This window comes from Phocoena phocoena, chromosome 1, assembly GCF_963924675.1.
Source record: "Phocoena phocoena chromosome 1, mPhoPho1.1, whole genome shotgun sequence".
In the NCBI taxonomy this organism is placed as follows: Eukaryota; Metazoa; Chordata; class Mammalia; order Artiodactyla; family Phocoenidae; genus Phocoena; species Phocoena phocoena.
In genome coordinates, this window is record NC_089219.1 from 54,460,776 (window position 1) to 54,476,126 (window position 15,351).

Sequence of the window (15,351 nt, forward strand, 5' to 3'; positions counted from 1 at the left end):
GCCTCCTCGCCTCCTCTCCAGCCTCCACCATGTCCATCAGGGTGGCCCAGAAGTCCTACAAGGTGTCCACCTCCAGCCCCGGTCCTTCAGCAGCCGCTCCTATACCAGTGGGTCGGTGCCCACATCGGCTCCTCGGCCTTCTCCCGGGTGGGCAGCAGCAGCAACTTCCGGGGTGGCCTGGGCACCAGCATGAGTCTGGCTTGAGGTTATGGCGGGGCCCTGGGTTTGGGGGGCATCACAGCTGTCACAGTGAACCAGAGCCTGCTGAGCCCCCTCAAGCTGGAGGTGGACCCCAACATCTAGGCCATGCGTACCCAGGAGAAGGAGCAGATCAAGACTCTGAACAACAAATCTGCCTCCTTCATCGACAAGGTGCGACACCTGGAGCAGCAGAATAAGATTTTGGAGACCAAATGGAACCTCCTGCAGCAGCAGAAGACAGCCTGGAGCAACACAGACAACATGTTTGAAAGCTACATCAACAACCTCTGGCATCAGTTGGAAACCGTGGCCCAGGTGAAGCTGAAGCTGGAGGTGGAGCTTGGCAACATGCAGGGGCTGGTGGAGGACTTCAAGACCAAGTATGAGGAAGAGATCCAAATGCACATAGACATGGAGAATGAATGTGTCATCATCAAGAAGGATGTGGATGAAGCTTACATGAACCAGGTAGAGCTGGAGTCCCACCTGGAAGGGCTGACTGAATAGATCAACTTCTACAGGCAACTGTATGGAGAGGAGATGCAGTTGCATATTTCTGACACCTCCGTGGTGCTGTCCATGGACAACAGCCACTCTCTGGACCTGGACGGCATCATCGCCGAGGTCAAGACCCAGTATGAGGATATCACCAACCGCAGCCAGGCCGAGGCTGAGACCATGTACCAGATCAAGTATGAGGAGCTGCAGACATTGGCTGGGAAGCACGGGGATGACCTCCATCACACGAAGACAGAGATTTCTGAGATGAACTGGAACATCAACCGACTCCAGGCTGAGATTGAGGGCCTCAAAGGCCAGAGGGCTTCCGTGGAGGCTGCCATTGCTGATGCTGAGCAGTGTGGTGAGCCGGCCATCAAGGATGCTCAGGCCAAGCTGGCTGAGCTGGAGGCCGCTGTGAGAACTGCCACGCAGGACATGGCACAGCAGCTGCGTGAGTACCAGGAGCTGATGAACATCAAGCTGGCCCTGGACGTGGAGACTGCCACCTACCGCAAGCTGCTGGAGGGCAAGGAGAGCCGGCTGGAGTCTGGGATGCAGAACATGAGTATCCACACCAAGACCACCAGTGGGTATTCAGGTGGGCTGACCTCGGCCTACGGGACCCCTCGCCTCAACTACAGCCTGAGCTCCTACCAGTCCAGCTTGGGCTCTGGAGGGGGCTCTGGCTCCTTCAGCTGTACCAGTTCTAAGACTGTGGTTGTGAAGAAGATTGAGACCCATGACGGGAAGCTGGTGTCTGAGTCCTCTGACGTCCCGACCAAGTGAAAGCCTCCTGCGATCCCTCCCAGCCTCCCCACTCACTTGCTCCTGCAAGAAGGAGTTGTGCGGGGGAGTGTCAGAACCAGAGACCTGAGGCTCAGCCCCGTCCTTAGCCCACCCCAGGGGAAGTCAACTGCCTGGGGCTCCCTATCTTGCTCACGCCCCCAACTAAAAGCCAATCCAAGAATAAAGCTTCAGCTGGCTCTGCCAACACACACACACACACACACACACACACACACACACACACACACACAAAGAGTCATGTACCACAATGTATATTGCAGCACTATTTACAATAGCCAGGACATGGAAGCAAGCTAAGTGTCCATCGACAGATGAATGGATAAAGAAGATGTGGCACATATACACAATGGAATATTACTCAGTCATAAAAAGAAACAAAATTGAGTTATTTGTAGTGGGGTGGATGGACCTAGAGTCTGTCATACAGTGAAGTAAGTCAGAAAGAGAAAAACAAATATCGTATGCTAACACATAGATATGGAATCTAAAAAAAAAAAAAAGGTTCTAACGAACCTAGGGGCAGGACAGGAATAAAGATGCAGACGTAGAAAATGGACTTGAGGACGTGGGGAGGGGAAGGGTAAGCTGGGACGAAGTAAGAGAGTAGCATGGACATATATACACTACCAAATGTAAAATGGACAGCTAGTGGGAAGCAGCCGCATAGCACAGGGAGATCAGCTCGGTGCTTTGTGACCACCTAGTGGGGTGGAATAGGGAGGGTGGGAGGGAGACGCAAGAGGGAGGGGATATGGGGATATATGTATACGTATAGCTGATTCACTTTGTTATACAGCAGAAACTAACACAATTGTAAAGCAATTATACCCCAATAAAGATGTTAAAAAAAAAAGGGATTTCACGAGAGCAACAAACTGGTTCCTTAAAAAAAAAATATATATATATATATATTTTTAATCAAAGTATATTAAAGTTTCCAGCTTGCATTATTTAACCCCTATTTTTTTGTCTCAGAGTTGACAACAAGGGATTGTTGATACTAATATCTAGAAAATAGTGAGTTCCTCAGGATATCACAGTAAAATAAATATGATTTTAGAGGTAAAAGTACCTGACTGTTTAAATGCATATTGATTTAGTAAATTCTTGGAAAGATCTTTAGTGCCTATGAAAATATTTCAAATACTGTATGGTATCACTTATAAGTCAAATCTAAAAAAAATAATACAAATGAATGTATATGCAAAACAAAACAAAAAAAAGTAATATTTTTTTTGATATTATCTCCTCAGGCAAGGAAAACAAAAGCAAAAATAAATAAACAGGACTACATCAAACCAAAAAAGTTTTGCATAGCGAAGCAAACTATCAACAAAACAAAAAGGCCACCTACTGAATGGGAGAAGGTATTTACAAATGATATGTCTGGTAAGGAGTTAATATCCAAAATATATAAAGAACTTATACAACTCAACATCAAAAAACCAAACAACCTGATTAAAAAATGGGCAGAGGATCTCAACAGACATTTTTCCAAAGAAGACATACAGATGGCCAGCAGGCACATGAAAAGATGCTCAACATGACTAATCACCAGGGAAATGCAAATCAAAATCACCTCATACATGTTAGAATGGCTATTATCAGAAAGACAAGAAATAACAAGTGTTGGCAAGGATGCAGAGAAAAGAGAATCCTTGTGCACTGTTAGTGGGAATGTAAATTGGTGCAGCCACTATGGAATACAGTGTGAAGGTTCCTCAAAAATGTAAAAATAGAACTACCATATGACCCAGCAATTCCACTCCTGGGTATTTATCCAAAGAAAATGAAAACACTAATTAGAAAGGATATATGCATCCCTATGTTCATTGCAGCATTATTTATGATAGCCAAGATATGAAAAGCAACGTAAGTGCTCATCAACAGATAATGTGGTGTATATATACAATGGAATATTACTCAGCCATTAAAAAAGAATGAAACTGCCACTTGTGACAACATTAATGGACCTGGAGGGTATTATGCTAAGTGAATTAAGTCAGAGAAAGAAAGACAAGTGTCATGATTTCTTTTATATGTGGGATCTAAAAACCAAATAAATGAACAAATGTAACAAAACAGAAACTGTCATAGATACAGAGAACAAACAGCTGGTTGCCAGAGGGGAGGGAAATGGAGGGATGAGAGAAAATGGTGAGGGAGATTAAGAGTAAAAACTTCCAGTTATAAAATAAGTAAGTCTCAGGCATGAAATGTACATTTGGGGAATATAATCAATAGTAATGTGATATTTTTTTATGGTGATAGATCGTAACTAGACTCATGGTGGTGATCATTATGTGATGTATAGAAATATCGAATCTCTATGTTGTACACCAGGAACTAACATAGTGTTGTATGTCAATTATACCTCCAAACCAAACAAACACATAGAAAAAGAGATCAGATTTGTGGTTACTAGAGGCACAGGGTAGCAGGGAGGAGGAATGAGATGAAGGTAGTCAAAAGGTACAAACTTCAGTTATAAGATAAATAAATGCTAGGGATGTAATGTACAACACAATAAATATAATTAATACTGTGATATGTTATATATGAAAATTGTTAAGAGAGAAATCCTAAGAGTTCCCATCACAGGGAAAAAATTTTTTTCCTTTTTCTTTTCTTTTGCTTCCATATGAAATGATGGATGTTCACTAGACTTATTTTGGTATCATTTCATGATGTATGTAAGTCAAATCATTATGCTGCACACCTTAAACAGTGCTATATGTCAATTACAGCTCAGTAAAACTGGAAGAAAAGAAATTGGTTGAATGACAATAAAAAACAAACTGTATCTTTCCTAACTTTTTTTAATCCATTTTATCAGCTTCTGAAAGAGGTAGTTTAAAATCTCCTACGATGATTAGGGATTTGTGAGTTTCTCCTTGCAATCCTGCCTATTTCGTCATGTTTTGAGTTTTTATTTTTGATGCACAAAGGTCAGGATCCTTTTTCTGGTAGTGAATCTTTCCTTCTCTCATTATGTAAAAATTCATATTATCTTCAATAAAGCCTTTTTGTCTTAAAGTCTATTTTGGTCTATATTAATATTAATAGTCTTGTACCAACTCTTAGCTTTTTAAAAAAGCTAATATTCACTGTTTTTTTATCCTTTTATATTAAATCATCTGACGTCTTTTCTTAAAGTATAATAATAATATTTTAAAGTATAGCTAAAATATGTATTGAACACTTACTATATGCCAGGCACTGTTCTAAGTCTTTTTTGTACATTAATTCTTTTAATTCTCACAACAATCCTGAGGTAGATATTATTATTTTCCCCATTTTACAGGCAAGTAAACAAAAATACCATTAAAAAGTCAAGTGACAGATATTCCATCTGCTCCCTGAAAATTATAAGGACCTTAAAATTTTTAATTCCTTTCTGCTTCCTCATATATCTCCCATGCTATTATGGTCTATTAGTATTTGTTTTCAACCCCCTATCAAGTTGTTTTTGTTTTGCTTTATAGTCAGCAAGATTTGTAATCACAGTTTTATAACTAGATTTATAGATCTACCAACATGTTTGCTAATTCATTTTTTTTTACCATTGCTCTTTGCATTTCATTCCTTTATTTGAGGCTCAATTATGAGCATGTACTTACAGAAGTACATTCTTTAGTAATCCTTTCAGGGAATATCTGTGAATGGTAAATTCTCTCAGACTGTCTGAAAATATCTTTACTTCATTCTTACTTCCTGAATAAAAAGTTCAGCTGTGACTTTCAGTTGGTATTATTACTCCATTTCCTGCTGCAGCCTATAGATACTGATGAGAAGTCTACTGTCAAGCTGTCATTAAAATTTTCTCTTTGTCTTTGATGTTCTGCATTTTTACCATGATACCATTAGGTGTGAATTTGTTTTATTTCATCCTGCTCAGATGAAGCATGCCAGTCTGATCTGGAAATTCCTGTCTTTCCTCAATTATGAAAAGCCGATAGTCCATGTATCTTAGATATTGCCTCTGCTCCATTCTATTTCCTCCTTGTAGAACTCCTATTTGACATATGTTGGAGCTTATTCTATCCATTATTTCTCTTTACTGTTTTATCATATACTCCATCTCTTTATCTCTCTGTGCTGTTACATTGCTACAGTCTGGGTGATCTTTACAGATCTATTGTCTAATTTACAAGTACTCTCTTTGTGCAAATTTGTTGTTTATCCTTCTACCCCAACTATTAAAAAATAAGTCTGATGCAATCTTGGGAGTAAAAGAACAGAAAATTTTACCATCTTTCCTCTCCTCTGAAAAGGATACTAGTTTGGAAAAATTTGCTAAGGGGTAGGGGAGGGGATAGCAATATAATGATACACACACACAAACATACATAAATGTAATCAATATATATGATGATAAATAAATAAAAGTGTGTGTGTGTGTATCTTTTTTTTTTTTTTAAGCAGGATTTCAGGCACCTTTATTCACAGCAGGTATTTTTGGTCAGGGGAGCTTTCTCTGAAACCTTCCTGTTACTTAAGGAGACAACTGCTTACATCCTGATGGTCCACTTGCCATTTCCCAGGCTTGGAAGCATCTTGCACGCGGTTCCACCCAGTCCCTGAGTCCAGCCGGCTCTGGGCTTTCAGGGCCACACCTCGCAGCACAACCTACCGGCCCAGTGAGGGAGTTTCTGCAGCTCGGTGGTAACAGTGGGGAATTCATTTTATCCCAGAAGAAATCGACTCCTCTGTGTTCCCCATATAATTTATAAATAGGACAAATTATTCCTTAATATTATTATATATTTGCAGTACAAACAATTAAGACTAGTGACATAGGAAACTTTAAAAAAATCATGCTGTGTCGACTACGGGTTTCCCTCTCCACAGCACTGTTCCATTCCTCAGCTTCTTCCATATTCTCTATACAAAATCATCCCGCTGTGAAAGTTGCATGGGTCTCCTTCCCATCAACACTGCCTCTGGGCTCAGCACTCCTGACACTGTACAGCTGAGCCGTAGGAGTTATTTTCCCTGTCTTCCATCATCTATTATAAAGCCACTACTCTCCTCGAATTTAGGTAAGAAACAGTTTAAAGAAACAGTATTTCTTAAAAACTCAAGCCTACTGCTAGTTATTTAGTAGGCATGGACTTAACATGGTCTGTTTTCCTTTTCTGTTTCTTTTCCCAGCCACTAGCTCAAAAGATGGAGTAGCTTAGTTGTAAAGTCCTGCCAGATTTCCTATGGTAACTGCTGTAGATGGACAAGGTAAGGTCCTACTGAAGGTGCAAACCTCATGCAAAACTCTAACTGCTGAAAACCTCATCACATCAGACAACTCTGTCATTGTCTCTATTTAAAAATGCTAACCGTAAAGTGGCTTGTGGTCACTCTTTGTTACTGTAGCATCTGACCTCAGGGACTCAGACATAAAATCGTGGTTCCATTCCAAGTTTTGGTGACACAGTAGTGCCAGATATTTTTGAATACACAATTTTAAATGTTTTTAACCACTTGGAAAGTATCGCCAACACACTATTTGGTGTTTACTCAGTCACTCTGAGGATCAAAGAACCTTAACTATCAATGCCTTACTTCACAAAATCTTATTATAACCAAGGATCTACCCTATGTCCAATAAAAAAATTACACAGCAACTTTTATCCAACAGCAACTACTACAAAGGGAATGATAGGAAAAAAATGACTTCACAAAAATACACTAAAAAATTTGACAATTGTATGCAGGAACTGCCAAAGTTTTAGTGTTTAATAGCACAACTGACCAAGGTCCAAGACGTGAAATTACCATGTTCAGGAAACATGGGGGGCAGGGGAGGGAAACTACTCTATAAACCAACTCTATAGTATGTGGTAAGAAGAATGCACACTTTATAATATAAAACCTGTCTACAGAGTAGTTACTTGCAAAAAGCTATCCGGCTTCTCTTGGCTTGTAAAAAGGGTGTTCCAGATTCCAGTGCAGATGAGCAACCTTCAAGTCTTCTGTGTGGCAGCAATCCTGCTTTCCCCGTCCAGCTTTTCCACCCCGGCCTGTGTCATGAGGTCTGCGATGTTTTTCTCCAGGCCATCAATGTGACTGCTCACGTCATCAATTCTTCCAATGATCTGGTCAGACATGGTCTGAAATTTATCTTGCATCTGTTGCAGGAGTGTCTGCACCACCGAGGTGAGATCCTGCACGGTCTTGGGCTCAGCCTCTGCCATCTCCCGGGTTCCCACCTTGGCGGTGCTGTCTCAGACCGTCACCTACACTTCCATTTGTCCGCGCAGACGCCCCGTATGTGTGTATATTAAATGTATAAACTGGAAGCATTCACGCCATTTGTGGGCCATGTAGAGTCTAAGTAGAGGGAAGACTCAGAACCACATTTTCTTCCTTTTACAATTATAAATAGATTTAAAGTTAATATTGTCACCTGTTCACATAGTATGTGATTCAAATGAATATAGAAAGTACATATAAATACCTGGAGGAAGAATATTCGAGATTGAGAAAAGTGCAAGTGCAGTTCTTGTGAAGGCAACAGGCTCAGCACGATTGACAAATAACCAGAAAGTAAGAGTGGCTAAAGTACTGTAAACATTGGAAGGGCAGCAGAAAGTGAGGCAGGTGAGGTAGTCAGGTATTAGATGACATATAGCCCTGAAAGTCATGATAAAGTTTTGACTTATATATCCTAAGTGTGATGGCAACTGAGTAGCACCTAAAATGTCCTTGAAAATGCTATTTAAGTAAAAGTGCTTATTTAAATTGTACCTTATGTTTTGTACAATATTCAAAAAGTGAGAATTGTTAACAGAAGTTATGACTTCATTTGGAACTTAAATTACTTTATAAGACCCAGGCTTTCCTATTTCTAAAACATATATAAGATGACATATTAGGAAAAGCAATGTAATGATTACAAATGACATAATCCGATATAAGATTCTAGACCGAATTCTATTTTGAGACTTCTGTATGTGTGATCTATATATCAGAGTACATAAAACACGCATGTGCAGTTTAATGAATAATTATAGCGTGAACTTGCATAACCATCACATAGAAATAGAATATTACCAGCACCCCAAGAACCCTTGCTATATGACTTTTTAAAAAAGAGCTTACCTAGTACTATAATCTGTGATAATTATCCACTTAAATGTCAACTGAGATCATGTGACCAATCTTTTTATGGGCAAAAGAAATGTTCCCTTAAGTCCATATTTAATTTCAATATGGAAATTGAGTATGTATCCACTTGAAATCTATTCACATTTCAGGATAGAGATGTTCTATCTCTAAGGCACTAATTTTTAATTTTAAACAAAAGATATATCAAGCGAATGAAAAAACCCCCAGAACTATATAGAGCTTGAAGAAAACACATACATCTTCATATATTTTTGTGAAAGCAAACCTAGTAGTGATAGCTTTAAGATAAAAAGCACCTGATTAAAGTAAAATAAAAGTCATTCAAAAGTTTAAGATCTCATTATAGGTTTCATTACAACAAATTAGGTAAAATGAGGAGACTTCTTTGTTTCTCTGTAGTTTCTAGTACATGCTTAGCACTCAAATATTAAATAGTAAATATGAATCAGGCTAATCACAGAATATCTAAAATATATTTTACTAAATTTAAACCTACTTAATATTTTATATTATAAAAACTTGACATGTCACTGATTCATGACCTTTTACAATATTAAAAATTAAACCTATGAAATCTAGATTTCTATATCTTTATTTTTCTCAGCTCAAGTTTAATAAAACTACAGAAGACCAAAAGTGATACCCTACTACTATACACATCAGTTTGCCTGCCCCATAATACAGCTCAGGCCATTCCCTCCAGAGGAAGAAAGGCTGGCCTCCCCAACCGCTGCAGGAAAGGCCTGTCCTGTCCCACACCACATCTGGGCTGAGTGTAAGATCTTGTGTTTTAAGCATGACAATAGTACAAAAGAGGTTTTGTTCTCATGGCCATCTACTTCAGCCTGGCCCTAAAATGGCCCAGTGCTCACTTCTGCTTAGAGAAATATCCTTTGCTTTTCTGGACATCAGGCTTGATGGTATCACTGCCAGGCTTCCAGCCAGCTGGGCACACTTTCCCACGTTTGTCAGTAAACTGGAAAGCCTGATCTAGTCTCAGTGTCTCATCCACAGAACGGCCAACAGGAAGGTCATTTACGGTGATCTGTCGAAGGATACCTTTATCATCAATAATAAAAAGGCCCCTGAATGAGATGCCTCTATCAGCCTTTAAGACCCCATAGTCCTGAGCAATGGTGCGCTTGGGTTGGGGTCTGGTATCAAGGGAATGTTCATGGGTCCTAGTCCTCCTTGTTTCTTGGGTGTGTTGATCCATGCCAGGTTTCAGAAGTGCGAATCCACAGAAGCACGAATCACTTGGCAGTTGAGTTTCTTAAATTCTTCTGCCGTATCATTGAAAGCAATGATCTCCATGGGGCACACAAAGGTGAAGTCAAGAGGGTAAAAGAAGAACACAGCATATTTTCCTTTGTAGTCAGATAGGCTGATATCTTCTAACTGACCATCTGGCATTACAGAAGCTGCTTTGAACTGGGGGACACGGTGCCCAATTTTGGCATTTCCTGAAGACATATTGCTATCAGCAGTTCTCACAGACAAACTACAGAGACAGTCAGGAAGGAGACACGTCTAGATTTCTATATCTTTTAAATGAATATTTTAGCAATAAACTACCAGAGAACAAGAAATATGTGTGGTCAAAATTAAACTAACAATATTTTAAAATAAAGAATTTCATATTAAAATTAGGTTACTCTCTAATGGAAAATTCTAAAAACCTTTTGCAAATGCATTTAAAATAGTAAAGAGGATGAAATATAATAAATAAAAGCAAGCTATAAAGACACAGGAAATGTGGAAAAACTAAATGGATAACATGGATAAAAATAACATTCAGAAGTATCACTCTCAAATTGTAGTGTAGCATTACCTGAATTATGTGCCCTTTAATTTATGTACATGATGGATAGCTTGTTAAGAGGCTATACCATTATAATTGATAGTGGCTGAAGGCAGTCAGGCCATAATTTCTATTTAATGGATGGGATAGTAAGAGAACAAAGTCTGCAGTAGCATTTTAAAATAACTGCCTATAAAGTTTACATTTATGTCCAAAGTGTTACCTATATTCTAGTCTTTTCTATGTTGAATTCTTTAAGAAAAAAGAGAAAAATCAGCTGCAGCAAGATCCACATATTATTAAATCAAAATTCTGATTTAACCAATAACTAGAAAAATCTCACAATAAATGGAAAAGAATTTTCAACTAACCATCTGATGGTCCATTTTTGTTCTCTTGTTCTTTAGAGCTTGTGGGAGAAGCAAATGGGCTAATTTGACAGGTTCCAGTTGTTGGAGAATAGGCTGTAACACTTATCTTCCTTGTGATTTTTGAAGAATCAAATGACTAGAAATAAATATTAATTTGGGACAAAAATACTTATGTTTAGTTACAGATCTTTGGAAATACATTTGAAAAACTCGCAAAATTCAAACTAATACTCTTTTCCTTGATCTTTCTTTTCGGATTTTAAATATACACAATTATTATCTTCAAAGTGAACACTGTTATTTCAAGGTATGTACATTTTCCTGGTCTCCATACTGATTAGGGCATCTCAATTGGATTTTATGAAGTTTTAACATTAAATGGTTACTACATTCTGAGATGGTATTTCCAAACAAGTAGAGATAGCTGACTCTCCCAATTACATCCTGACATTTGTTGTTAGCTGAACGTGAAGTATAATTATGGGCCTAGACCAGAGAAAATCTCAGAAGTGTCTCTTAGTAAGACCCACAAGGAAACCCTAGGAAGGATTAGTGGTGTCCTTAACCTTCACAAAGTTGCTCTGACACAGTATCTTAATGATAAAACAAAAATAATGTTCAAACAATTGAGTATGGCATTTAAGGCCTTTGAGAATTTGATCTATTCTACACAAATCCTCTCTGCAGCTTCCTCCTCTGTGTTCCCATAGACCTTGTTCATACCTCTTATTGGAGTTAGTAAATTCTAATAATTTATTACATTTCTGTATACCCCATTAGTATTTAAGTTTCTGAAAATACATATTACTTCATCCTTGTACTATAGAACTCAAAAATGTATGATGAATGAATGATTTAAAAGAAACAGCCCAGTAAACTTAGCCAGGCCACTCTATTCAGAATATACTCATTTGGGGCTTCCCTGGTGGCGCAGTGGTTGAGTCCACCTGCCGATGCAGGGGACACGGGTTCGTGCCCCGGTCCGGGAAGATCCCACATGCCGTGGAGCGGCTGGGCCCGTGAGCCATGGACACTGAGCCTGCGCTCCGCAACGGGAGAGGCCACAACAGTGAGAGGCCCGCATACCGCAAAAAAAAAAAAAAAAAAAAAAAGAATATACTCATTTGTTCACTGGTTCATTCATCTATTATTAACTGACGCCTTTAGTCCCAGTCACTTAGGTTATGCACATTTGGGTCTCAGCTAGTCTTTCTTTGGTTTGGGGCCTCATTCATAATCCACTTCCTCCAAACACCCATTATCACACTATTAATTGCTTGCTCTTCTGAATTCTTTTTAAACATATTTTCTATAATGCTTACTAATCACCCAGTATTTGCTAACTAATGTGTATACAGGAAGAGAACAAATTGCTCTGGCCTCATAAACAGCAGAGGACAGGTCTAAAGGTAGTATGCTTGTTACAGAAATTCAGAGAAGAGGGAAAACCAAAGTGGGCTGCAGTAATCTCACAGAAGGATTCTTGTGAAGAGGAAGGGTGAGGCTTAGATAACTGAAAATAAAAGGTATGAAAAACCTGAAATCTAGAGATGAAACAGACAGCACAGGGTGGATTTAGGGATAAAGGAAAGGTCTGAAGGTTCATGATATGTTGCCAACACTGTAGAATTAAACTTTAGCTTGGCTGCTGACTTGAAATAGTTATATAATTCTCCATTGTCACCTATTCTTTATTTTCAAGACACCATGGCAGAAATAGTGGCTATGTCACCTTTTTCAATAATCTTGGTATTAGTTCCAGAATCTATAGCATCAATTTTTTTTTTTACAGGTAAGATTTTAAATGATAGATACTTCTTTGTATTGGGGGAAAAAAGGCATTATATTTTTTATTTTATGTATCCACAGTAGCCACAAATATAACCAATATTTAAAAAAAATCAAACTACAATATCAAGTTATAGCTTCAAAGTAATCTTTTTTGTAAGGTGCAAGAGTTTTAAGTCTCTTTAACAGGTGGTTATTATTACCTCTCCATCTGAGTTTTCAGCTGTTTATAAGTATTCAGTCATAAACTATGACATTTATCCAATCCAACCCCACTTTTCTAAGAATTTATTGTCCAGAAATATTTCACTGTGTATGTACAAGAAATGAAAGTCACTACCCTAATGTACATTTATGTCAATCTGTTTTCCTATTTTCACCAAAAATTATTTTTCCAATTGCCAAATATCTAAATATTGCAACTGGAGATCAATTGAAAACAATTTTCTAGCTTTCGTAAAATAAGTCTTTGTGTGTGTGTGTGCACGCACGTGTGTGTGTATATATATATATATATATATATATATATATACAAATTTTCCCCCCTCACCTTAAAAATACTAAGTCTTCTCTTTTGCTTTTTTTTTTTTTTTTGGTGATCTGTGTTGATTAAAAAGGAAAATATATGTCTACAATCGTAATGTACTTAGAGGGAAAAAAGAAAATCTACCTTTCCCTACTATCCCACTAAATATTCTTCAGTAAATAATGCATTTTTATATGTCTGCCTACTGATACACACAAATGCATAGTCTTACTTCTTTAAGTTCTTTTCCTCTCAAAGTTTAACCAAGGTCCTCTAATTTTTAAACTCTGAAGATGCTTAAAAGTGATCCTAAAATCCTAAGAATTTCCATTCTGCCAACGCCCAAACGTTGAAGGACTTGGTCTTCTTATTAGTCGCCTACAAAAGGAAGAGTTAAGAAGACTGGGATTTGAGAGAAGACTGAGCTACTAATTGAGAAGTCTGGAACTCTTTCCATTCAGCAATGATGAGTGCTACCTACCAGGTCCTTTAGAAAAATAGAGGAAGAAAAAGTGAGAAGAACAGATTTGGCTAGAGAAGGGAAAGAATTCAGGATGCAAACAAAATATAAGGATATAGAAATCAGATAAGTCACAACTACTTTCTATAATAATTTACAACTGCTTGTAATATTTATTGACAAAGTTATTTAATACCACACTAAAAAAAAAAAAAAAGATTCTGTCTAGGATCAGTCCAAATGCCACTGTACTTTCTGTAAGGTCAAACCTTGTACATTAGCAAAACTAAAATTTGGTCATTGATTTTTTCTGCCCAGAAAAAAGAAGTGAATGTTCTCTCCAGAATTTCAAATATATATGACATTCTCCTTCAATATGTTTCACAAATTGTAGCTTGCTTCATCACCTTGTTGAAAGCATATTCTACCAAAAAGGTACCTGTATTTTATATATTTTTACCTATTATAAACAGTCTAGAAAGTACTAACTAAGGGTTCTTTCAGGATGAAATGTGGGATATAATGGATCTGCTATTATTATTATGAACTACTAGACTACGCTATCACTGAAATATTTAAAAATACAGGTACTGTAGGTATTTGGACAACCAGAAGCAAAAGAAAAATTAGGGTAGCTAAAGGGAGACAATTCTTTATAATCTTATACTGGTTAATTAGGTTATTGGAATGTTTCACCTAAGGCAGTATTATATATCACTAGTACTTATTATAGAATTTACATTAGAAAATTTTAAATACTAGCTGTCTCAGGGATTTTTCATGATTTGGGCCTAGGGTTCCTAGAAGAGTCCTAAATATCAACTAACTTTTTATCAGTTGCCACAATTACCACCCTTAATGACTCTAATAATATTTAGGTTTTGTTATTTCTAATGGTAGTTATGGAGAACAAAAGCATTTTGCACTTACCCCGTGATCTTACAGGGACATCAGGGAAAGGATATAACCAATATATTAGATCTGTGCTGATGACAATGTTCTATTTCTTGATGGGGTGTTTGATACCCAGGGATATACATTTGTTAAAACTCATTGAACTGTACACTCAAGATCTGTGAATTTCACAATCTATAAATTTTACTTTGATAAAAATATTTTAACAGGAAAAATAAAACATTGGCTAAAAAGTTGATACACTGGTGTTTCTATTTGTGCACACTACTATTCCACAATTTTAAGACATTAAAATACTAATTTTAATATTAAAGACATGACCATTTTGTTACTCTCTTGCACTGTAGTCTTCAATAAGTTTTTAAAGATATATTTTCATGGCTATTGTCATTCCTTCATATGTCCTCCTATTTTTTCAGAATAGGAAGTGAATCCTACCTCAAATATATTTTTGTTTATTGAAGTATGATTTACTTACAATAAAATACACAGATCTTAAGTTGTCTGGCTTGCTGAGTTCTGATAACTGTATATATACACTGATGTCACCACCCCCCAAGATGAAGAACATTTCTGTCATCCCAGAAGATTCCCTTGTACCCATTTCCACTCAATTCCCACTCTGCAGCCCAGAAGCAACCACTTTCTAATTCCTATAACCATAGCTATTTTTGCCTATTCTTGAACTTCATATAAATTAAATACATAACTCTTGTGTTTGGCTTCTTCTTTTCAATGTGTTTTTGAGATCATCTATGTTGTTGTGAGTGGTAAGATTGTGTTCCTTTTAATTTTACTATTCCTTTGCATAAATGTACCAGAATTTGTTTTTCTAATCTCCTGTTGAAGGACATTT

At 37.6% G+C, this 15,351-nt stretch overlaps 1 protein-coding gene and 3 pseudogenes across 1 annotated transcript in view; 1 reads left to right on the top strand and 3 right to left on the bottom strand.

Annotated features, from left to right (window-relative positions):
- ITGB3BP (integrin subunit beta 3 binding protein) overlaps positions 1-13,955 on the bottom strand; it is a gene marked incomplete at its 5' end in the record, with an annotated part of 52,751 nt that extends 38,796 nt beyond the window's left edge. The window contains 2 exons of the mRNA XM_065884899.1: positions 10,807-10,942; positions 13,944-13,955. Of these exons, the coding sequence (XP_065740971.1) occupies positions 10,807-10,942; positions 13,944-13,955 (148 nt within the window). The remainder of the gene's footprint in view (positions 1-10,806; positions 10,943-13,943) is intronic.
- LOC136140095 (keratin, type II cytoskeletal 8 pseudogene) lies at positions 30-1,488 on the top strand (annotated as a pseudogene).
- LOC136138053 (heat shock factor-binding protein 1 pseudogene) lies at positions 7,470-7,700 on the bottom strand (annotated as a pseudogene).
- Positions 9,503-10,107, bottom strand: LOC136124808 (peroxiredoxin-1 pseudogene; annotated as a pseudogene).
- Positions 13,956-15,351: the final 1,396 nt, after the last annotated feature.